We start from the raw sequence: 27293 nt of genomic DNA, 5'->3' as shown, positions 1-27293 counted from the left end.
GCCTGACCCGAGGCTTATAAAATTCAGAAATATTTCATCTAAAACTATGTATAAACAAATGTGGACAAGTCATGCTTGCTACTACTGCTTTTAGTTTTCGCCGGAAGTTAAATTATTGAAAACTATTGTTTATCGGTAATGCAAGGACGTCAATTCTGGGTATGCTGAAGTCGTTGCAATTTCAAGTTCGGAAGTAAAACTGACACTAATGATTCCGGAAAGTCTCGACATTTATATTGTGAAGTACTCTGTATCACAGGATCCTGACACGACGTAGGGTCGCAACTCTCTACTGCAGCTAGCATTGCTCTTCCCTAAAACATCACTCTTCACTGACATCAGTCTGAATGTGACTGTCTCTTTGCCCACTTGTTTCTGCGCCAATTTATTCATACAGTCAATATTGCAATAGGCAAGTGAGTTTGTTCAAAATTGCTTCTGATCGTCCAGTAGAAAATGGGTACCCGGTGGACTATCAACCTTCTAGCGTCCTGAGTTATCCGGGGTAATAATAATCAGCGCCTTGAGCACCGCGGAAACAAAACGAGATATGAATTCATTGTTATATATATATATATATATACATACATACATACATACATACATACATATATATATATACACACACACACACACACATTCATACATACATACATACATACATACATACATACATACATACATACATACATACATACATACATACACACATATACATATACATATACATATACATATATATATATATACACACACACACACATATATACATACATATACATATACATATACATATACACATACACATATACATATATATATATATATATATATATATATATATATATATATATATAGAGAGAGAGAGAGAGAGAGAGAGAGAGAGAGAGAGAGAGAGAACATCTGTGAAATTAGTAAAATGCACGTGCGACATTGGACTATGTAAGACCACCCGTTCACACATTGCACACACAACTGTTTATCAAGGTACATCATAATGGTGTTTGTTTCTGCTTTTCAGGGAAATAGATTGAGGGCGTGTGCCAGTACAATGGGTTCAGACTGTCCTTGGTGCGTGGGATGGTGTGTCATCGCAGAGTATCGACATATCATACTGTCGTAGTCGACAGCTGTGCCACTGGGACAACGTATGCTGTTCAACGATTGATGGAAATACAGCAATGTTTTACATATTTACATTATTGTAATCGGAATCACTGAATATTCGTCTCCGATAAACCACTTTATTGGGTTGTTGTTAAAAGCCGCTCTCAGCAAAATTCAAGGTATCTGAGGGAGGTCTGTAAATAATCGAGTCTAGACCAAACAATCCAGCGATCAACAGCATGAGCATCAAATTACGCTATTGGGATACGATGACATGTGTCAACAAAATCAGCGTGTCTGACCACCCGATCCCGTCAGTCGCCATTCAAGACCAGCATGGGTTCTGACATGGAACTTCACTGATGGAATACAAAGTGACCACTGTGCAGTTTGACGAAAATAGACAACAAGTGGTTAGAAACTAAAACTCGAACTACCCACTTCGTTTTATCCATCAGTTCGTTAAATCCGACGATTGGTCAACGTAGTTTACTGCTTATCCATATTGGGATGATTTGGACTCATTCGTTTCGAAAAGGAGCTGTAGGGTACCCTAGTGGTCAAAGTGTCTTCGCGCCGAAGACCCGGGTTCGATTCCCAAAATGGGTACAATGTGTGCAGCCATTTTTGGATGTCGCATGACGTGTTAAATATTTGAAGGGCATTTATGGATGTCAACTTCTATATTGTGGATAATTATTCATCAACATTTATAAATTCACAAATTTTGGGTACACCGTGTCCCTTCCATAAGTTATTTGCCCGGATATCAAAGTGCACAGCTTAACCGGACAGATCCGAAGTATTAAGAAGTGAGTGAGTGAGTATGCTTCTATGTCGCCGTAAACAATAATCCAGTAATGACGCTGGGGACACCAGAAATGGCTTCACATGTCGTCCCCGTGGGAACAGAGCACGGGTTCACAACGTGACGAAGGAACGCTTCACTACTATGCTACCCAACCGCCCCAATGGATTACAAAGTTTTCACGATATTACAGATAATAAGCATTTGGCTTGTTGTGTTAAAGGCATAGTTGATATCTTTAGATATCAAGCATATAATATGATAATTTAGTCCCTGCATCAGCAACATGCCCATGATACTTTAAACATCTTATTTAAGGTGTTGGACTATAACGGTTACATGTTCCTGAATTATGAATACCATTATACATACAGTATAAATAGCCTTTGTCAGTCATAACACTTCCATAACACGCAGCCATTGAATTAGATGTAGACGACAACCTTTCTTAGTGATATTCTGGAATGTGCGTATTTACATATGCCAAAATCAATGGGGTACTGACTAATCCAATTATTGATGCATAGCAGTTGTCCCTGATCCGCGGTAAAAATTTTCGATCGTGCTAAGCGATTGTATCAATTGAAAAATAATATGAAAAATATTATTTTTTTGTTAACTTGCCTCATTTGAACAACTGCCTCACAATTATGTCGTTGCGTAATGTTAAATTAGTTAATAAATTAAATCATAATTATTTATGTCTGTTCATATCAAAATAATTATACTATATATGCTAAAGTAGATTCCAAAACACGGTAGTGTTACTTAATGGTTAAATCGTTCGCTGGTCAAGCGGATCCAATTCTGTACATGAGTACAATGTGTGACGCCCATTTCTGGTGTCCCCCACCGTGATATTGCTGGCATATTATTAAAGCGACGTAACACCTAACTCACTCATATTGTCAAATGCGTAAGGTACTGGGTGAACAAGTTCTTTTGTAAAGGCAAGTACTTTTTACCATATCATTTCGTACAGATCAAATTGGAGATCATATTGAAAAACGTCCTCTCCCACATCTACGATGACACGATTCGGAAAGTAAACTAAGGCATCAAAGGTTCCACTCCCGCTCGCATGACGTTCTTTGAAGTGTTTGAAGAAAAACGTGTCTCATGTGACAAGACAACAAGGCACCAGAAGACTATACTGGAATAATAGTCAACAGGAAGAGCAATCTTCCTGTCGTCAGCTTCAAGTCGCTTTGAATCTGTACCCACAGATCTATATATAAGAAAGACGAGGAAAAAGAGTATTTGACCTTAATTCCCTCAAGTTACTATACCAACAACGCTTTCTTTTTCAGAAAAGCCCCGATGCCCAGCGGAAGGTCCTTCTCTCAGAATTCAAGGGAACAAATTATTTTATGCTTCTTTGTAATGCTAAAAACAAAAGGTATGGGGATATCCTAGTCAACAGTGAAAAGGTCATCTATGCTGAAATGTAAATGCAAGTTTTTGTGTGCTTAATGAACACTTTTAACGCCATGTTGGAGCAGTGCAGTGAAGCAACTGATTCACTAATCGCTGAGTTTGAGTGAAGTGAAACATTGTCTAAACCAGCGTAAAACAAGGTTGGTGAAACAAGCCAGCACCATGCCTGTCTTCCACATCCACAAGTCTGTTGTTTGGGTTTTTGAATCTAATATACTGCTCCGTGTGTTTGAGCACCCTTGTGACCGCAATGAAGTTTACTTATATGTATGGTTATCACATTTTAGAGTGTTCCTACACGTTTTGTTTGTAGTATATAACACAGTTTATAGTATATACTCTATACGTTCAGTATCATTCCGGCAGTGTCCGCTGAACAGATTCTGTATAGACAAGAACGTTTAGTCTCCGAATATATGTAACTGATAGAAATATATAGAAGAGAAAGTATTGCGTTTAAGTAAGTATGAGAATTGTTTGTTATGGTCATGATATGCGTTCTCCAAATGACAAATTGCACCGAGAACCAGGAGAAATATAACAGCTGTTTATCACTTAATAACATTGGACACTAAGAATAGTATTGATCCACATATCCACAGTATGTTGCACTAGGGTCATTGTTATTGTGGCACATCAATAGTTCGATTTAATAATAATTGCTGCAAGTGAGAGAAAATATGCATTTCTACACATGAGCAGATTTAGTAAAAAATTCGACTTATTGCAAGCAAAAAATCGTTTGCTGGATCACGATTGGTAAAAAGTAAAACTTGAATTCTCAATATATAATACAAACTGTAAACCAAAAGTCACTGTGTTCTGTAATCTGATTGGTTGAAAAACATGATTTCCGGAAACTGCAAGACTGTTCACTGCGTATTGACACATAGAAACATCGCAAACAATTGTTTTGTTGTGTCATCCATAGTGGTGACGTCATTCAAATCATATTGTGAATGATGTCACAGATGGGAACCAGCAGAAACGGCCAGCTAATGACACTTCACTGCTGTACCCGTACTTGATGTACACGAATGCAGACAGCAAAACCCTTTGCTTTACTATTTTGTTTAAAATGTCGATAAACATCATGTGTTGTTCAATTTCCGGGTGTTATTGAGTATTTGAAGCACGGGAATAATTCATTTGAAACCTGCGGCTGACGCCGTCGGTTATAAATGTATTCCCGTGCTTCAAATACCCAATAAGACCCCGGAATGGGTCAACACATGATGTTTATCTTCTAAATATCTGAAATGGATTTAACTCTTTTTACCGTGTGTTTTTTAACGCAGCATGCACAAATTGATGTTATTAATTAAAAATGCACTGCCCAGAAAGTACCATAGAAATTACTGATACGAAAAACGCCATGGTATGATGACGCAGATTATTGTCATAAAGTATTATCAATAATACCGTTTACTGGTTGCTTTTTGCGGGACTTAGAAACAATCAAGCTTTCAGACATGGCGGTTGGACCAGGCAATTCAGTGTTAGACCGTATGAGCGTCGACCAAAGTTTGGGATACGATGACATGTATGGGAAAACAGCGAGTCTGACCACCCAATCCCTACAAGACGTATGGGTTACTGAACACCAGGTGTTACTGTAAGACTGCAGTCGGTCTTTTCTTGAAATGAGTAGGAGCGTCAGCCATTTCGAGTCATTTTGTGTAACAGCAATCTGTAATACGTCAGTCATTAGGGGCATTTCATTTCTATACGTGGTGGACAGAGGTTTGTGAGGTGAGGCGGCTCTGGAAGCAGCAAGTGTCAAACAAACAGGTGTAAATGCTTCAAAGCGCAGCATCACAATGAGTGATGTTGAAATTTTGAGCCACTTTTACAGAATAAATTATGCAGCGAACAGTCACGAAATGACTGAAGTATATAAACTGTTGTTTCATAAAATGACACTAAATGGCTGACCCTGTTAGTCATTTCACGAAATGACTGCAATTTTAGCCATTCCACGAAATGACTGAATTTACAATTGGACTGTAAAATATATAAGGAATAATGATATACAGATATATCAGCTTAAATGTGTCAAACGCTATACTAAACTTAGAAAAGCTAGAAGTTGCCTCACTTGCCCTAGGGTTGAGGACTGCTGCGATATCGCTGCTGATGGACTCACTGCTGCGGGGGAGGCGCCCTGGAAAAAAATTACATACAATAAGAACTAAGTAAGTTGTTTAAACGAAATCTGAATGCAATAATTTGCTCGGAATTAGAAAGAAATTACCTTCTCCTCGGTATCTGCAATCGCATGATCTCATATAGTTTGAAACCATTTGTGTTGTATTCGAGAGACACTTGTCGTGAGAAGCTGATTAAGTATGCCTTCATTTCATGTCCGGAGGTCTACGAAATAAGTCTTGCTGGAATCGCATTTCAGACATTCGCAAACTGGAATACTGAAACTTCCTGAAACCTAGTTAACTACAATTTGTGGCCTGTTTAATGAGCGTATCGTGATTTCATCTTACATATGATAGAATTTGGCCCCGTTTAATCCGATGGCACCAACTTAACATTCTTCAGAACGCGTTGCTGCAATTTGAAATATTGCACACGCTCAGTACGGGCCAGTCATGGCCAAAACCGAGCATCGATATTACGTTATTGTATGTTCGCCCGAGTCTGAGAGTGATGGTTTATGTTAGTGGAACCACCATCCTTATTACAGACCTAGCTGATGACAAATTCTCTAATTATGTCACGTCAAGCACAAGGTACCTAAACTGACCAAATAGGGAAACCGTCTGGTTGTCCGGTCGATCACCTTGGATTCCAGAGTGTCACTAAAGGGAGTTAATTTGGTTTTAAGTATGGATCTAAATATATAATTCAATATCCATTTATTCACAAGTAATTATTCTTCTGGGAGTGATTCGTGTTATTGATTTCGTTCAGTGAAGGCCATCTCGTGGTCCCATGGTTATTTAGCAGTTATACATGGCTGGTGGTGCATCAAGAGAGCAGTTATAGCAACGTGAAGAGGAAGCTCTCTCGGTTCTAATCGGCTCATTCGGATACTGAGAAAATACCCGTGAATGCAATGGTAGGCATAGGATATCTCTGCTACTCCCATGCAGACCGATTCCTGTGTATATACTTAGTGCAATCAATAAGAAGGCTCCATTTGGTTGATAGAAGGGAAGTATACGATGTGATACAAATCTGTATATACAGATTACCGTCTTTGAGAGGCATTTAGAAGTTGGATCAGTAAGAGTGAGTGAGTTTAGTTTTACGCCGCACTCAGCAATATTCCAGCTATATGGAGGTGGTCTGTAAATAATCGAGTCTGGACCAGACAATCCAGTGACCAACAACATGAGCATCGATCTGCGCACTTGGGAACCGATGACAAGTGTCAACCAACTCAGCAAGGCTGACCACCCGATCCCGTTAGTCGCCTCTTACGACAAGCATAGTCACCTTTTATGGCAAACATGGGTTGCTGGAGGCCTATTCTACCCTGGACCTTCACAGGTCTGGATCAGTAAGAAATATCCAGGGTATCTGTTGTTACTGGCATCCGATGCCATTGCAGTCCTAATCCCATGTTACATTATACAAGCACCTCCTCCTGTGAAGGCTTGTGTATATGCTTCTCTATCTTCATTCTGTTCATCACTTGCTTGATAACGGTGTTAGAACCTACAACGAAACGTCAGCCTCATGGCAATAAATAAGTCGTTCATCCATATAATGTCTGGATTTAATGTGTGATGTTAAAGTCACGTGATGTAGTGAATCTAGTTAGTTCAGTTCCTATGTTGTTTCCATCAAATACAGGTTAAGACGACCTTCGAAAATGCATTGTCGTCACTGGCCATGTTCTGAAAGCACCCGTTTCACCCATGCCAGTTGTTTTGGGGTGGTGTCATAGCTCTTCTCGATGACCGGTAAATGGTAAATATCAACGACTGAATTTCTTGCAGTATTATTTTTTCACACCGTGATATAACTGATTTCCCGAAGAAGTTATTCAACATAAATTCGTTTTAGATGTAAATCCCTCTCCAAAATGCATAGGGTGGAATACATATTCATTTGTGAACCAGACACCAGCGGAATGGATGAGGAAGAATTCACGTTCTTCAGGAAATGTTCGGAACTTTGGCTTCGCGTCTCATAAATGTGGCTAATCAGCCCTGGGTCTTTGACGGGTCAATCGGTCAATGTGCAAACTCGGGAAACAACTGTGATTGCGGTAAATGGAACGGAAACATCGATCCCTTCCCTGTCGCTATATTTGTATTGGGGAGACGTAGATATGTGTGGCAAGGCCATAAAACCACACACCTATCATACGATCAAATAACTTTTATTAAATTTTCAACTTTGGACGTTGCTGATAAGAATAGACTGTGAATGGTTCATTCGGTTTACTGTCAAGAATTACCTAAATAATGGTTTCTCACTTGACGTGAACAACGCTACATTGGACAACGGGATTAGAATGTGTAGATGACAATGTTAATAACTGCTAGATGTAGCAATTTGGACCTTTCTGCAGCTAAAGGTACTCATCAAGCTGTCATTTCAAGCGCTGCTTATCCCAGAAAGAGGCTTACAGAGGAGTGGTATTTAAACCGTTTGTTAAACCATGCCTTGTCTGGTACGCACATGCAGGAGGTGAGAAGTCTAAGTAAACGAGTTAACATGTTACAGTCTGAGGTATAGTTCGATAGCTTCTTTTACCACTTAGATATTTAAATTGTAATAACCATATATCATACATCTTATCGACTGGCATAGAGATTTGCAACTCATGGCCAATCTGTAAATGAAACCACTTACCACTTTTTAATCGCCTTGTAAACATCTGAAAAAATCCGGGATCCGTTGCATCAAGAAAACCACACACATCCAAAATTTCGGGAATTTCACAATCTTCTAATTTAACAATCAACATACGCTGTTTGTGCAAACTGGTAGCTGTGAGGTTTTTCAGAATTTCTTGAAATTCCTGCCATGTTTCTTCCACATATTTTTTCGACAGCACCAGCACTACCCGTTCACTCAACATAACAGCACATAACAGATTCTGACTGATGCTCAAGCGCCTATTGAACTTCTCACACAGATAGTACGTCTTGTACGTGTAGGGTGGTGTTTGGAGTTTGTGGACGGTGTCCTTCACCCATTCCACGTCCGCTGGACAGTGTGAGAAGAACACGTGGTAGCGGTATAGGTCACTGAGGGGTGGGGCCGCGCACTGGTCCTCGTCCTCGTAGTCAACACAACTGTCCACCAGCGACTCCTCCGCAAGAGATGCCTCTTCTCTGTACAACTGGTATCCGTTCTCTGACTGATAATCACCCGTGAGGTAAATAGTATCCTCTTGTGGGGTTTCCCGGGGTATCAGGATCTGATGATCTGAAAATGTCAGAAATACATACAGTGAGTATTGTTTTACACCGCTTTCAGCAATATTCTAGCAGCGTCACCGAAATGGATTTATTAAGTCGTCTATGATAGGAGAAGAGCATGGGTCTTCGTTTTCAGATGTATACATATTTCCTACAAATAAACTTTTAAACATGTTTTGTATTTTATTGTCGCTTCATAGCTGCAGTGCTAAACGGGTACATCACTTTATTGCTTAACGTAGCTTGAAGCGAAAGCCCCGAACCAACATGCAAACATCGATATCTATATTGTCAGACTGAGAAAAAGAACTACAAACAATGTAATACAAAATAGTATTGCTCACATGCAGACTGTCATTCGTCAAAAACATTAATCTTTTTTCGAAATGAACTTGTCGATGTTCAACTCGGTTGTATCGAAGTTTTCTTTACTCTAAAATATTCATTAAAAGTAAATCACAGTTCACAGAGAGCTGATCAGGATATTCACTGCATATTCGTCAGTTAGCAGCTATGAGAAAATTCAAATGTGTCGCACTACCTGTACTTCGAAACAAGCGGAGGTTCTTATACTTTCCACATGGTACCATAATCGACATCAAGTTGAACGAATTTACGTAATCGTGATTCAAATGAAAATCATGACAAATTTGCATATCTGGAACGGAGAAGCATGTTTTTTCCACGAAATCCATTACAGTGTTCCTGCAAGTATGAAATAGTTTAATCCTCTGGCTACGGTTACACAATGAATTAACTCTTTCTGTCAAGAAACCCAATCACGTTTGTCGCTTCAGCGGAGAAATTACAGCAACTACATGCATTTGGTATCATCTTTACATGGACATCTGCCTCATCAGCTAATGGAACGTACCGATCACACTGATCCTTCAGCGATAGGACTTATGTTGCATGTGATGAAGTTATTCTAAATGAAACTTCACCCACCAATGCACATTTCTGCAGCTGGTTTAACTTGATATTTGTTACTCGTGAAATTATTCTTTTCTTCGGGGAATCAATGATCGATATTTGGAACAATTAATAGTGTTTTGGGGTCACGTAATGTTCATCTCTGTATTCTTTACCCAAGCATGTTAACGCCATCTGGGTCGATGAGTGTCTTTCTTCCACGTTCTTCTTGAGCGTATACAAAATATCTTGCCATGGGAAATACCAAGCTGCTTGGTCAACAATAACTCGTTCATTGAAAACAGCAAAACATCAGTTGGAAAAAAGACAAAGAAAAATATTTCGTGATAATAAAAGAAATGGGCAAACATGCATCCAAGACAAAAACATTCCTCTTGTTCCTTTTAGGATTAAGTGTCTCAAGCAGAAATCGTGCTTGATGGAGTGTTCGTGTAACAAATCTGAGTATTAGCAGAAAAGGATTGACCCTTTTTGAAGACTCGGGATCATTACATGTGATAAACGGGCTTAATTAAAGGATCGGGGGCGGTCTAGTGGTGAGAACGTTTGCTCGCCAAGACCTGGGTTCGATTATCTACATGGTTGCAATCCTTGAAACCCTTTTTATGTGCTCTCCGACGTGATATTGCTGGAATATTGCTAAAAGCGGCGTAAAACCCCACTCACTCACTAAGTAAAGATCCAACAGAAATGTACAGATGTAGCTTATATGTGTGTTTGTGTGCATTTGTTGGTATAGCTGTTTGTGTGTGTGCGTGCGTGCGTGCGTGCGTATGTGTGTGCATATATGCATGTGCATGTGTACATGCGGGTGAGGCTGTGTGGAATAACGTACGGTGACTACGGCTCAGTAAAAACCGTACATACATTAAATAATGACAACCAATACACCTGGCGTGTTAGGATACTAGCTTCGTAAAGCCTCGCAAAATTCTGTAACATAACATCTGTTTAAACGTGTGTAAATCTCGTTGTGAAATACATTATTGATAGCTCAGGCAGTCAAGGAAGTAGCATGGTTCATGTTTCCGCAGATCGCTAATCTGAAAAAAATGCTCTTATTGTTTGTACATTGTCTATGTCGATATCCATAACAGCTTATATTGATCAACGTGGAACAGTAAGTGCAGTTTAATCACATTTACGTCCCAAACACATGGTGTGTACTCTGACAACAGGTGGGGCACGTGCTGTCTTGTTGTAGTAGAAGTTTTGTGTTCTTATCTGAACAATAACTTTCTCCATGAATGTGTTTATAACGCGTTCATTGGGGAAGGATACCCTCAACCTTTTGCAAACAATTGGTACCATTGTTGGATGCTAGAGATTGATAAGAAAATCTTGCGATAAAACATGAATCTTAAAATAGGATCCTTCTAAGGCAGGGTTCCCTTATGTATATCGGTTCTATGACGTGACAGATGGTCCTAGAGACACTATGTCAGTGCTCTTTTGTATGCGTTCATTATGCCATTCGTTAAAGTGGCGGTTGGGTAGCCAGGTGGTTAAGGTGTTCGATATCCACGCCAAAGACCCGGGTTCGACACCTAAAATAGTAACTTGTGTGAAGATCATTTCTGGTGTCCACCGCTCAGATATTACTGTAAGCAGAGTAAAACCTCACTCGACCTCTCACTCGTAGAACATCACTCACCTTCATCTAAGAGTTCCGAGATGCAAACACAAGAAGGAGAACAAACAGGCATATTCGTAAGATTATTCCAAACACAACCAGATAGATATAATGGTACCACCACCACTTCTTGTGATCCAAACGTCCCACTAAAGACTTGGAACATACGTTGTGATTGTCATCGGACTAGTGGCAAAATTACCGCAAATTTGCCATAATGAACGCTTTGAGTTCTGACCAGCCCAGGTTGATTTGCATTAGTTTTACGGGCTTGGTGTTGAAAGAGCAGCGAGACCCGTGGCTGGCAAATTACGAGGAAAGATTGACATCCTCACACGGGTTATTACATTGCAGCACGGCAATAAAAGGCTGATTTTCTCTAATGTAGACGTTGGAACAGCTACATAGAAAAGAAGATGGTGATTAAAGAAGTGGCCAGGCGTTTGTGTACACTCTACTTGGTGAGAGCACTAACGCGCTTTGATTGAAGGGCATTGCGATCCCTACTTACAAGATGTTCGTTTCGCTTGCAAGCTGTTCTTCAACACTCGAAATATATCTTAGAAATAGTTTCCTGGAAAATATGGAAAACCTGGAATTTTCACACTCCATTATCCAGTCTTAGGAAAATCATGAAATTTGAAATAAATAGATGACATTATAGACAAACATTGGAATAATATTGTTTTTTAGTCTAACAAAACTGTATGTAGAACAGTACCGTATGGGCCATGGCAGTAGTATTCAATATACTGGTTATTTCAGACACAGTAATATATGTTTAGAGGTATTAAAATACCCTTGGACAAAAATTGTTGTGTCTGGGAAAAAACATTTGTATTGAAAAATCATGGAATTATCACACGAGTGTGGGAACTGTGGCTATCTTTTATGACGCTCTTTACAAAGACATAAAACATGTCAAGTGTCCATCGACATAAACACGGGAATCAAGTGTAAACGATATCGGAATTGCACGTTTCTGAGAGAATAGGTCAAATTCAGTATATTCGTTGATAGTCATACACAGAATATTACGTCATCGGAATTTAGACAGCTGTGTTACCTAAGGTTCTCTACCGCGACAACAGGTGCTGCACATGCAGCAGTCAGGATCAACATGTAGCCTTGTGTCAGAATGACACACAGACATGTCAGATAACGTAAGGGTTGTTCAGTACGCTTGTCAACCAGGAACAACTTGATAAGCGCAACAATTCGTTGTGTATACTTACACAGCCAAGTCCATTGTTGTCAGTTCCACCAAGTTATGTTTCTATGGCAGTGCAATGCCATTGCTTCATACTGGCATTCTTTTTCATTAGTTACAGAGTTTTGCTTTACACCTAACTCGGCATTATTCCAGCTATATGGCGGTGGTCTATAAATATTCGAGTCTTGTCCAGACAATCAAGTGATCAACAGCATGAGCATCATCTACACAATTGGGATACGATGACATAAGGCAACAAAGTGAGGGAGCCTGACCACCCAATCCCGTTAGACATCTCTTACTAAGACATTGATTACTGAAGATACATTCTAATCCGGATCCGCACGAGTCCAATCTTTTTGAAAAGGGTTTTAAGTGGCTGTTCTACACCATTAATGTGTCCAGCAGGATTGTATTATGTTGCCGTTAGGGGTTAGACATAGTACGTATGGTAAATAAACTATATTCACATTTATGATAAGACAGTCAACAGTCGATGACACGAATGTCCAGTGTGACTAAACGATGTGGTTTAATTCTTTGAGGAGTGTATTTCAGTGTCATCACGGCGTGTCTGTTTGATGTGAGATGAAGACCCGACGTAATTTTGTCTTTTGTGTTTATCTCTTTGGTGACACTATCCAGAATGGAATTGGTGTTGACAAACCTAGAAACATAAGCATTTGGATGACGAGATTTGAACATATGAGGTGTACAAATAAGTATGCAGAAAAGCTTTAGTAGCAGTGGCACTAGTACCTCATTTAAACGACGTCTTAACGAAGTGTGTCCTGTCTGAAAGCGGGAAGGATTTCCGATTAGGTAACGCTGGAATATGAACAATATATTTGTTTCCTCAACATTTTCTCATCTGTTGTATATATCCGACTCTGTACCTGGCAATCCAGGGACTGATATCATGAAGCTCAATCTACACAGCTGAGATACGAAGACATGCATTCACCAAGTCAGCGACCCTGAGGGCCCAATCCTGTTAATCACCTCTTACGACTGGCATGGGTGTCTGAAGCCCAATTCTTAAACAAATCTTCGTAGGTAACAAGTAAACGAAATGCATGTTATTTGGATACAGTTGCACAATGATTGGTTTTATGTTTGATGACTCCAAAATATGGAGAGGACTTCAAATTAACCCCCCTCGATGGACATTTGTCGAAAATCAATGGACAAACAGCATGGACAGCATGTAATGGGAGTCGAATTTGGAGTGAATCAGTTGGAATATTTTCGATGAAGCAAATTAGAGCAGATTTCAAGATGGCTGCCAGAACACTACGGACTTCCTGTAGCTCTCGAGCAGCATCTCCTTGGACTGACTCAGATTAAATTTCCGTGTGGGACGAATCAGCACTGATTCCTGGATTGTTAAATAACATCAGATGATCGCAAGTCCACACTGACCTTCATCTAAAATTGGATTTACTTCTTCACTAATATGCCCAAATCGTATTTTCTTTCCGACTGATTCCCACCGACAGATATACAAGAGGATAGGGACCGAGTCGAAAATGTCACGAAGATAGAGAGAGTGTAAGGTCTCTGTGCAAGAAATGTCTTTTCTCCAAAGATGATTTCCATTAGCTGAAGGAAAACGGCAGAAGATCCTGATCTCTGCCGATACGGTAATTCTAGACTGACAGACTTTGAGGCTTGGGTAAAGACCAATCGTAAAAGCAATGACACCACATCGTAGTTTCCTATTCCCCCTTTCACTATTGAAAGAACTTGCATCGTTACCGACTCTTAAAGGTGTCAAATGAACCGAATTTATCGGAAATTAATGTCAACGTTTTACGTTTTTTTGTCATTTTCGTGGATGTCGAAAAAGAAACTGAGTTTAAATGATCTGTTATCGTTACACTGCACATATGGATTAGACCAGTATTAAGGCAATTGGTACTACTTTTTTAAAATGCATACGTCATTACTCTTCTCGTTATTAATTTCCCATTCGTGGATCTTCTACGTTAGTTCTTTTTTCATTCAAACCGTGTCGGACCATAATGTATTTTTTTCATTAGCACTGGGAAAGGTGGTGAGGTGGCCCAACTGATTCGGCATTGACTCGAGTTCGATTCCCTACGTAGGTTTTACTCATGGAGCCCATTTTCGCTGAGAGTCAGTTGTGTCAGAGTGTCAGAGTGTCAGAGTGACTGAACTGGGTGTAAGTGTTTATCAGTGGCATGATAAATTTATATCAGACGCACACTCTCTTTATCTTCCCCTTTCTCTCTGTTTTGTTCTCTCTCTCCTTTCCTCTCCATATCTGGTTCTCTTTGGACCTCTATTTATCCCTTCTGTCTCTCTTTTCCATCCCTGTCTCGTTCTTTCTTCTCTCTCTCGTGGTCGAATGCAAGGGGTTCGCCTTTCTCTCTATCCTTTCACTGCCTCTCTTTCTTCCTCTTTCTCTATTCGCTCTCACTCACTTTCACTGCCTGTCGTTCAGATATCATCAAGGTAGCATTTGTTTTCATGTGCCAGGTTGCTTATTGATTACAGTCGGCATTTGAGCTTGGTCACGTGGACATTACCGACTGTGCATACGAAGTTAATGCCTCCATATGAAGTTAATGCCTCATTGTTTGTTAATTCCGTGTATATCATGCACACGGATATATGAGTGCCGTATGTCTGCTCTTCTAATAATACAGTAACTGTATATATTATGTTTATTAAGGAAAAGGTAACAAGTCATGTTAACTGTAACTGTAATTTACTTTAGAAATTCGCAGTGAATTTCTCCGATAGTACCACACTGACGAAACATAAAGTAAGAATTTAGAATATTCGAGATGTACGAGTTCGAGTTTAAGAGGTTGGAGACATAAACACAAAGAACAGCCACGCGCGCACACGCTGTAGTGCAAACCGTTAACGCTGGTTTCTATTGATCATGAAAAATACTTGAGAATGTATGCACGCGGCGATCATATAAACGCAACCAGCGTCAGAATGTTCATTCATTACAATATTTTATGAAATGCATGGCTTGGTTATCATTGCTAATTTCAATTCAGTTTCATTATTCGAATTCATGACAGCTGGTGAACGCCACAATCTGGCTTCAATCTAGACCGAGTCGTATTAATATTTCTGCATGGCATGAGAAACACAATCCGGTATTTATTCACATACAATAGTGGAGGTGAAAAGGTAGATCAACCAGCGATACTAAGACTGGGCTGGCAGAACAAACATTCTGGTAGTAATACTTTTAACAAACACGAAGCGGATGCAAGTTAAGTACGTCGATGCAAGTTGACTCTGCATCATTAGAATCCACACAGATGCTTTTCAGGTACTGATGCTGCAAAGCCGAAGGATGGTGATTGTGCTTGCTCATTTATTGATTTCTCAAATCAGGCGTTGCTAGTTATGACATTTTAAATATCCACACACAGAGTTTAACAATGCCCTTGATATTCCAAAAGGACGTTGCACAATCCAAATTATAGTTCAGCGTTTAGCAAGAGAGAAATATCGTATTTGTGATATTTCTGTTTCCATACAATGGACATTTGGGCAGCAAGATATCAAGGCCAATATTAGTTAAATAGCGAGTGAAGAAACGTAAGTGAATGAGTTTTGTTTTAATAATTTTCCAGCAATGGGCCATGGGAATACCAGAAATGGGTTTCACACATTGTACCCATGTTGAGAATCGAACCTGGGTCTTTATTGTGACGAGCGAACGCTTTAACCACTTTGACACCAGATCGTTCCGCGAAGGAACGTACTATTCATAGAAACCTAGCAGTGAATGGGTACCCGAGAGGAGGAGATATATTATGGCTGTTAAACCCCTTGTGCGTCATGAGTAGTGTGAAATGAATACTCCCAGGGATTTGTGGGTGAAGTTGTAGGGCAAGCTGATACAATGAGCCTAAAAATATTTTGTAGCGACTTTAAGCAAGAATCTAGAATGAAGTTCAAGAGTTTATAATAGCTTGTTTTCATAAGTGGATATGCTGATGGTAATCTTTTCAAATTGAGGAGATTATCCACTAAATGTCACTTAAATAAAGACGGGCAAAGACCATAGAGTTGATGCTGTATATGCCCTTTTCAGCAAGACATCGTCAGTGTCAGAAGAGTGAGTATGGTTTTACGCCGCTTTTAGCAATATTCCAGCAATATCGCGGCAGGGGACAGCAGATATGGGCTTCACACATTGCACCATGTGAGGAATCAAACCCTGGTCTGCGGTGTGTCGTGTGAACGCTTTAGCCACCAGGCTATCGGCCGTCCCAATGATAGAAGAAATGGGTCGAGAATAGCAACAAGACTGCAATGAGTCCAGACACGAGGGGCACACAGCTGAATGGCTGGTGTTATGTGTTAAAAAAAACAAACAAAAAAACTCTTAAAATAAATAAATAAATAGATAAATAAATAAATAAATAACCAACCAACCAACCAACCAACCAACCAACCAACCAACCAACCAACCAACAAACAAACAAACAAAAAAAGAGCTGAACAAACAAACCAGAAGTGAAACGAGCCAGTACAGTATACAGCTGAGATAGTAATGTGTGTACTCACCGTCATCCATCTCTAGTGCTTGTGTGGCGGGTCGTCCTCTGTCTGTATCCACATAGCGGTGAACTGTAACGTAGAACAACACTACAGAGTACAATGAAACATACAGTTACTACATACCTGTAGCCCACAGACTCAGCTTCCACAAGTAAATACACTCAGGATCCCTCAAATCGTAACGCGGTTGGATTATAGTTTTTGTGATTATCACGGCAAAATCAACTTTGTCAATCATGACTGTCATCTGCATATCTATAAGTGGACTTATGACGTGGACTGTCAAAAAAGCCAAGCATATCACTCCCACTGAACTGCATCAGACATATTGTGCTTTCGGTTGGTCGATTTCTAAGTAATGCAATTACCAACCACTGCCCATCGCTGTGAGATGTGCTTGCGCTGTAGTTAGGTTGAAGTTTCAGCGGTGAGCCTATGGTTTGGCACAGACTGTTGTCGTACATTTAGTTCTAATAACAACGAGATTCTGACGTTACTGGCGACAGGTGTGCTTGGTATGGATGCTGTGAATATTTTAATGTTATGATTTGACAATTGAAACCGTATGATATGTTGGTATATGAGATTGCTGTGTGTGGCTGCGGGGGTGTTCACTGACTCCCTCACGCACACACTCACTCAATCGGTCACTCATTCACTAACCCACCCCAAACACATATCCTCGATCAACGATTCATTCATCCATCGACCCACCACTCACTCACTCACTCACTCACTCACTCACTCACTCACTCTGGAGATCTCGGGTTTTTCCTTATGTAAGTGAAAAATGGAACACGAAAAAAGTGGCACAGTCCTGAAATTACAGATTTGCTTAAAACTAGAATGACCACTAATAACCAAATACACATAGGTGTTGTATTTCCACATGTAAGTAAAAACTAAGCTTACTGTGAAAACACTAAAATGTCTTTTAAATATACAGATTCGGACAAAACTAACGAATCTATGTATACCTGACATCTGTCCTTTAAGAAGTAAACAACTTAGTTAACAAACAGTTTAGTAAACAAATTAGTTTTCATGCACAACTTGTTTCATTGAATTTTTAAAACATTTTTTCTCTATTACTCACAAACGATATTGATTAGCAATATATATCACATTGGGTATTTGGCACGTTTCCATATAAAGAACAATACAGAGCATATGAATCGAACACCTCCAGCAGGATGTGTGTAGTTGAATGTGTGTAGTTGAATGTGTGTAGTTGAATGTGTGTAGTTGAATGTGTGTAGTTGTAGCTGCAATGACAAATTTGCACTCTAAGTAGTACGATCATTGAAGTACACTGATTGTATAGAACACAAGCATCATGTTTCATAAGACAAAATGCAATGAAAAAACATTTCTATACGTTTTGAATTAGTTTTAGCAAAATTGTGATTATTGTACCATGCATAAGCACTTTCCGCACAAAGGGTATTAAACCTGTTTGTCGTGAAGACTACACTTTTCAGTTTATCAAAAGGTTTTGCTGCTTTCATCGTTTTGGAAGGAACACAACCTGTGTACTTTCATTTGCTCGTCAGTTTAGTTTTAAGCAATATCCCATCACTATTAGGTTGGCTGTAGGATAGGCATTCAGCAACTCATGGTTGCCATAAAAGGCGACTATGCTTGTCGTATGAAGCGACCAAAGGGATCGGGCGATCAGGTTCGCTTACTTCGTTCACACGTGTCATCGGTTCCCAAATGCGCAGATCGATGCTCATGCTGTTGATCACTGGAGTGTCCGGTCCAGATTATTTTCAGACCGAAGCCATATAGCTGGAATATTGCTGAGTAAAACTAAACTCACTCACTCATTCCGTCAATATCACGACTGCGGACACCAACAACCAGGTTACATCACTATCCCAAGATCATCTGGGAGGACAATGATAGACGTGCACGATGATGCAATTATATCTCCCCTTTCACTCATACAGAGATCTGTGAAGATCCGAGCTACAGGAGATTTCACTGATTACACTGAGACACACCATGGCATCCGAATTGGGTAGATCGATGCTCGTATTGTTCATTGGATTGTCTGGTCCAGACTCGATTATTTACAGACTGCCGCCACATAGCTGAAAAAGCGCTAAACAACTCATACAACGAGGACGGACTGCTAGTCTAGCTGTCCGAAAGTCAAGTTAAAGACCCATGTCCGTTTACCAAAATGAGTGTAAAATGTGAAGCCAACTTCTGGTGAACCCACCGTGAAATTTTTACATTCAATGCTCTATTGGACAACGAACAAGCCAAATTAAACTGGCAGGTCAAACTTACCATAGGGTTAAGGATATACTGAGAAAAAAAAGAAACGCAATTTTCGAAAAAATGAAATCTCATAAAAGTTAGCGCTCACGTTTATGTCTTCTATGCAAAACAGAGTTGTGTTTCTTTTGCAGTTCAGTATATTGTCCATGTTGTACATGCATAGGTCCAAGTATAAATGTCTAGAAAGGAAACGTGTTTATTTGTAACTTAGGTTTGATAAAAGAAACTACCAAAACAAGAGTTATCAAAGATTACGTAGCTTACAGTAGTCACCGAACAATGAAAACCAATGGCTCAATACACAACCACGATGCTGACATCAGTACATCCATGCCGATGGAAATATATCGCCGTCGACAACCACTTTTTGTATCAGTTGTAGCCACCAGTAAACACGTGGGCGATCATTGCTCAGCTGTTTACTTTTCCTCAATGGAAATGATACGTTGCTCTTAACAATGGTAACTGCATAAAATCTTTAACATCGGAAAAGGGAATCAAACCCTGGAATTCAGCGTCAAAGAACACTTCAACCACTTGGCTAAGCGACACCTCCTCAATATGAAGACAGGCAAGTATTTTTTACAGGGCCCGAAGTTTTACATTATAGCACGCTGACGTTATTTATTCCAAGAGACGAGACAGTCCTCAAACAACAGGTGGTTGATTCATTATTCTGATATACATACTATTAATTATCGCTTTTGTGTTGTGATACTGCTATCGCAAAACTACTGCACGTGTGCCAAAATATGATAATGCTTTGATGAAACATAGTTGATATTTGCGCGTTATGGAACCCACCGTTGCTACAGCAACATTGTGATATCGAACAAGTGTCATGATGTTAACCCACTTTTTATAAAATAGGACCTTGTGTTCGCTTGGGATTTGTTTAAATCCAATTTCAGTAGGAAACACGGTATATGACGACGGCTATTTTACCAAACTGAAGCAAATAATCAGATGGTTGATATCATGAGCACAAAATCAACAAATCATTACGACCAGGGTCGAGATCCACACATCGTTCGTAGGGCTACGACTTCGTAAGCCTCTGGTAAACTATAGGGTTACGACTAGTCGTAACGTTACGAACGTTTTGTTGATCGAAACGAGCTCGGAGTGATTGAACCTAGGTCAGAATGGAATCAACAGCATATTGACATAGAATAATTACATTTAAGTATATTATATTGTTCATCGAAGGATTCTGAAAAGTCCATTATTGTATGTGGTCTTAACTGACCGTACCACTATGTGTAAACAGAAATTTCCCCTGCCTTCGGGAACGACGGTTGCCTTACCGTTTAGACATCGTTGTCACCAAACCACTTGATATGAGAGATATTATTAATAAGTAAGGGGAAAAAAAAGAAAAATATGTCTCTGGCGTGAGAGTTTCTCTCATTACACTTTCGCTCCAAGTTATCTGTTTTCGTGAGAATTGTGTTTTGTCGGGATTTACAAACAAACGAAAAAAAAGAGACTTGTTCACTTGACATGTTCTATCAAAGAGACTGTGTGTCTTAAAACGTGCTTGAATTACTTCGCTGTTCGATACTCCACAGGAAAGCAGAGAGCGGGAAACCCAGAGACGTAATTTACAAGCAACCACTTTGATGCCATCTGCTACAGCTCACAATGCAGTCATGCGTAGGAATGAAGACAATATCTCCCCAAGGGTTGATATGAAAAAATGCAATAATGGGGACAGTACGTTGATGTCATGCGAGTGCGCCAAAAACGATCGCACATGCAGACGTTAGAAAAATGAAATTTTTGTTTCTTCAACTGCCTTGTGCAGGGTTCCGTTGTTAAACTAACCTCAGCGGCACGACAAACGTAAGTCTGTATTAAGGTTTGGGAATTACGACAACCGTGGGGAAACGATTGTCGTAGTCTACGTTAGGTTATTGAGATTACGATAACCTTAACGTTACGACGATCGTAAGTCTGCGTTAAGGTTTGGGAGTTACGACAACCGTGGGGAAACGATTGTCGTAGTCTACGTTAGGCTACTGAGATTACGATGACCTTGGCATTACGATGATCGTAAGACTACACTAAGGTATGTGAATCACGACATCCGTGGTGTGCAATTGTTGTAGTCTATGATAGGGCTTTAGGATTACGCTAACCTTAGCGTTACGATGATTGTAAGTCTATATTAACGTATGGGAAACGTAAGTACTACAACTTTCATGCGTCTGTCTTAAGGTACGTGGCTGTCGTAAGTCTGTGTCAAGGCATTAGGGTATTGGGAATACAATACCCTTAGCGCTACGATGATCGTAAGTCTATGTTAAGGTATGGAATCTACAACAGCCATGGCGGTGCGACGGTCGTAGTCTATGTTAGGCTTACGATAACCTTAGCGTTACGATGGTTGTAAATCTATGTTAAGGTATTGGACACATTAGTGCTACGACTGCCATATGTCTGTCTTAAGTTACGGTGCTGTTAAAACTTGGGAATTAAGCAATTCGTTAAAATCGCCTTGTTCTACGACGCTATGACTGGGCAAGAAAAGGTTTCGCGAAGAAAACCTTCTTCTCGTCTGGTGAATTATCTTTTGAGAATACAATCTCTTTCCAAAGAGACACATACAAATGGATTATTTCAGAACAGGAAGACTGAAAATACCACGATGGCTTGTGGAAATGACGTATTTGCCACACCAAAATGACCACGTTTCACCCGGTATTAAATATCGTACATTAGCAGCAAACGGTGTTTACGACAGCTCAACATAATACAGCGACGGTTATAGATTTGGCATTAACTGGCACCGTATTTGAACGTTATTGGGCGTTCTTTGTGTGACTGGGTGAATAACCTCGAGGCTTGGAATCTACCTATTAAAAACACATCGGAATCATGCAGACACCTGTTGTACGATGGAATTACAGTTCTCTTTGTTGCTATGGAGACAATCTGACGGTACCCTCTGAATGGACCTTTGTGCGTCACGAAAATAGTACTGTATAATGAAATCGTTGGTGGAATCGATCGGGAAAGATTGGACGAGCTAAAAAATAATAATTAGAAAAAAAAAACCAACATCTGAAATCCGATGTATTGAACTAGGACTACAATGGGCCTGGTACCTATTATCCGTATTGGCTAGAACGTTGTATTTTGTATATTGTGTAACAATGACATGATGACATCAATTGAATCCAGAGTCATTTAAAGTCAAGACAGCGATGACTAATCGTCCAGGATAGCCATCATCCAAAACACGTCCACAGGCAAAGGATTATCATGACTTCATTTATTTTGGAAATGGAACCACTAGAGGAGGTGCGGAGAAATTAATTAGTATTCCTCAAAATGTCAATACAAATATTTGGCGAAATCAAGATATTTGCTTGAAAAGACATATAAACATTTTAAACATAAACGGGAAAATGTACAAGTAGGTGTACACGAAAATACAATCACACTCAAAGGCTCTTATCTATTGCATATATGCACTGTGCAATGTCCTTGCTTTTTCTTTTACATATCCGGTCCTCGTATTTTATGATATAAGGGAACTGTATACAATTATTTGAGATACACTGAGATGCATTCATAGAAAGATTTTCATTTTAACAGGTAATGGAATTCATCAGCTACAGGTATGACATGATTCCAGCCTTAATCCTCGTCACCACTCGTCATACTGTGTATGACATATAACCTTATTGACGTTATTGTCATCACATCAGTTAGTTCAAGGCACTGCTACTGTTTCTTTGCCTGCTCACTGTTGTTTCCTCGCTTGTCCATTGTTGTCCAAATCTCCATATGTGTTAACATCTATAGTCTTACCAGAAGGCACAAATGCGTTCCGACTTACACTCATGTGCCATTATAGAGTTCACAAAATGGTTGCTGTATTGCGTCATGGAGTATACCTCTTGATTCAAAATAAGATTTCTTAACTCATAGGCAAAAGTGGGGGATCAAATTTCACAGGGTGCATGTCTTGGTGTTCACCTGTCAGGAAATGTAAACAAAGGGGAATAACTCTCACTGTCACAGGAAGTCGTCTGCTCAGAACAAGATGGGGGCCAGAGGCAAATGTTTGACAGAGTATCAGAAAGAATTGATATTAAGACTATCCAAAGAAGGAAAAAGTGGCTGCAAAATAGGACAGATAACAGGGATAAACAGGTTCACCATCTGTAAATATTTGAGGAAAGTGAGACAAGGAGAAGATAAGGAAAATCCTAAAAGAAGAGGAAGGAAGAGAAAGTCAACAGAAAGGCATGTGCGCTCACTGATGAGGATTGTGAAAATTAACAGAAGGAAATCTTTAAGTGACATTTCAGCAATTTTTAATGAAAATGCCACTGTTCAGCTATCCAAGAGAACAATACAGCGTCGTTTACATGAAAATGGATATTTTAGGAGGGTTGTAAAGAAGAAAACAACAGTGTCTGCAGTAAACAGGTTTAAAAGACGAGCTTTTGCACGTTCTCATCTGCACTGGAAAGTGAATCAAGACTGGTGGAAAGTAATTTTTTCAGATGAAACACAAGTCATTATAGGTAAGGACCGAAAGGTTTTTGTCTGGCGCACTAATCAGGAAAAATGGAAACCTAGGTGTCTTGGAATCTACAATGACAGGAAACCCCCTCAGATTAGTGTGATGTTTTGGGGGTGCATTTGTTTTGACGGTGTAGGGACACTGGTGCCAGTTGATGGTCACATAAACTCTACAAAATATATAGAAATATTAGACAGTAATCTTTGGCCAGTTATTGCAAAAGTACCACAAGAGAGAGGTTATATTTTTCAAGAGGACAATTGCCCAGTCCATGTGTCAGAGCAGACAACAAATTGGAAGCAGGGAAATGGTATCAATACCATGAGTTGGCCACCACAATCACCAGACTGTAATATTATAGAAAACGTTTGGAGAACAATCAAAGTCAAACTTCAGAAAGACTTGCATCTCATCAAAACAAAGCAAGATTTAATTGACTGTGTGTTGAACATTTGGACCTCCCTGACACCAGCCTACATACAGTCACTGTATAACAGTCTACCAAAGAGAATGAGGCATGTTATGCAAGCTAATGGATGCATTACCAAATACTGAGACAATATAAGGTAAGCCAGTTTGTATTTTTTTCACAAAAAATGATTCAAAATGTTGTGCAAGATACAGGTTAGAAATGGTGTGGCGGCCATCTTGTGAACTTTATTTTGGCACCTGAGTGTAGGTTGAACTGGATGTCCGCTCGCCTTATTTATGTCTGAACCGGCAACAACTCAATCTTCATTGTATGAACAACTAAAGAAGTTTGAACTCCTACTGTTCATCTTAATTCTGTTTCCCTGACCAGTACATGAACGGATCACTTTAAAACACCTAGTCTCAGAGAATCACACCCGAGACGAGATCTCACTTTCATTAACGTTCTACGTATGATTGATGATATGTGTTTGCTACTGGAATCTCGAACACAAGGCTAAAGGTTATAGGACATTGACGGTCATTCCATCTCTCTATAAAGAAAATGTCGACGTCCGATGTAAATGTGCCTGCGATTGCAAAGGTTAAATCTGCTGAAATTGACATTTTTAAGTAAATGACCGAGTTAGTTGGATCTTAATAATCCCTTTGCATTCTCTCTGCAAGAAGCATCATGGCCCACATTGACATCGCGAACTGATCCCATCATCTTTAAACGCGGCCTTCGGCTTGTCAACACCCCCAGTTCTGATCAGATTAGAGGAAACATGCTCAAATGTTATAATGATTAAAATATTTATTGGTAAAATCGTAACAAGTAGAGATTCGATTTCAAAGCATAGGCTATGTGCAGATCCTAAAATGTGTGAACAAACTGTTCAAATCTTGAAATGGTTATGTCTGGGAAAGGATTAATCTTTAATACAGGGCGTTTTTTTCTATTTGGGATCTCACACATACATGTTAAGTCTTGATTTGAAGCAAAGATGAAAGTACATTGAAATTCATCAGCGCATAAGACGCAGTAGGAAGCGACTTTCAAAATATATTTGTAACAAACAATCTAATCCTATACACCATTAAATAGCGATAAAATAAATTGCATGTTCAGAAGAAATAATTGCTAGAAACAGTGCCCGTTGCCCGATTCTGACTAAAAGTGTCATTTGAAAAGCTATCAAATACTAGTGACACAAGCTGTTCGAGTAACGGTTTAGTGGCACCAACCATACGCAAAGGCTATACAGTTACACATGAACAAAAGACATATTTTGTACAAGTCAAATTATGGAATTCCATGAGACATCAGTTTGTCACTGCAATTTTGAAATACCCTCTACACGTTTACAAAGGTATTAACAGTCCTGGGCCTCATTTCTCGAAACAAATTAAGGTTTTACTCCAATTTCAAACTGAGTTTGACAAAATGAAACAGCAGAATTGTAACTCAACTGTATTTTTAAAATATAAAGCCTATACCAATTTCACAAATGTATCCACCAACCTCTAATTGTCTACTGTGTTTGAGTTTAATATTGATTTGAGTTCATTCTGTCAAATGAATTTTCCTGTGTTTACTCCACTTTGAGTAAAAGCTCAAACTTAAGTCAAAACTCAAACTTATGTTTGTTTCGAGAAATCTGGACTTGATCATGTTCAAACAAAATGTGATTAGGATTTTAAAACACAGGTCTCATTTTCGTAGACTGAGCTAAAACTTCTTTGTCATGTAGGTTGGAGTTAGAGATCACCAACCCATGCTTGTCGTAAGAAGCGACAGACAGGGTGGTCAGGATCAATGACGTGGTTGACCATGTCTTCGTATCAGAATTGTATAGACCGATGATCATGCTGTTGATTACTGGACTGTCTGGTCCGGACTCGATTACTGACAGACCGCCATCGAGCAGGAATATTGCTGAGTGCGCCGTCACACACCATACAATAAGCAAATAGTCATTTCGAAGCCTTTGTTCAAGCCGTAGTCAGTAGTGAATTATATATAAACAATGAAAACGAACTCTCTCCACCAAGATGTCTGTCTTCCACCTGGAGTGTCTGCAGCCCGGAGGGCAATAAGGATGTTGCCTTATATAGAGAAATGCCAACGTTCGATCAGTTTGAAGAGGAAGGGTTTGTCATAAAAGACTAACATTGCTATATTCTTTACATTAAGTAGAGTAAAATATATCTCCAGTGTGTTTCAGATAAACATTGACACAAAACATGATGTACGTAGAAAACGACACTCCTCCAGGTTTTATTGCCATTTTAGTCGAGCTCAGAATGTAACGCTTCTTCTTATCTCCCCTATCATGATGTTCTTGGAATATGCCTTGATGCGGCATAAAACAGAACTCATTCATCAGGAAAGCCTTACAGTTCAAAGTTTCTATAAAATGTGTATCAGGCAGAACGGAGTTTAGATTCGGCACAAAACGAGGACAAACAAACGCACTTGTGCCATTATACTACGGTTAAAAAACATGGTGATTCTGAAAACACCCCTGAGAATTTTTGTAACAAATTCAGCCCACAAGGTTAATCTGAGTCTACAATTCTGATGAATCTTCGAAAATGTTTTAAATATCATATTTTCTAAGAAATCTGGAAATATGTATGTACGAAACTGATGAATGTAAATGTTATTGCATTTGGTCGTTCAATCATGCAAGCACCACACGGAGGTTCTTCGAAACATATGTCCGCAATGCCAAAGCTCTGGGGATATTTGGTAAGACTGTTTGACATATACATATTGAGACATCAGCGAAGATCGCGTTATATGTATCTATTGATTAAATGCCACTTCATGATGAACCCAGATTGGCTTTAGGGGACACTGTCAGAACACATGTCTGTGTTGAATGTCATCGCATTGAATCTGGTCTTCAATCTTGTCATACATTGATTACCGAGGAAAGGCCGTGACGTACAGATAAGGACGC

General features: G+C 39.5%; 1 protein-coding gene across 1 annotated transcript in view; it reads right to left on the bottom strand.

The window, feature by feature from the left end:
- The window catches only part of LOC137258771 (uncharacterized), a 65410-nt gene that overhangs the window by 15124 nt on the left and 22993 nt on the right, over positions 1–27293 (bottom strand). Inside the window, exons 2-5 of the mRNA XM_067796459.1 lie at positions 17453–17486; positions 17091–17153; positions 8174–8752; positions 5451–5516 (exon numbers count right to left, since the gene is read on the bottom strand). Of these exons, the coding sequence (XP_067652560.1) occupies positions 5451–5516; positions 8174–8752; positions 17091–17153; positions 17453–17486 (742 nt within the window). The remainder of the gene's footprint in view (positions 1–5450; positions 5517–8173; positions 8753–17090; positions 17154–17452; positions 17487–27293) is intronic.

This window comes from Haliotis asinina, chromosome 12 (assembly GCF_037392515.1).
Source record: "Haliotis asinina isolate JCU_RB_2024 chromosome 12, JCU_Hal_asi_v2, whole genome shotgun sequence".
Taxonomy (NCBI): Eukaryota; Metazoa; Mollusca; class Gastropoda; order Lepetellida; family Haliotidae; genus Haliotis; species Haliotis asinina.
This window is presented reverse-complemented; position numbering and strand designations above follow the sequence as displayed.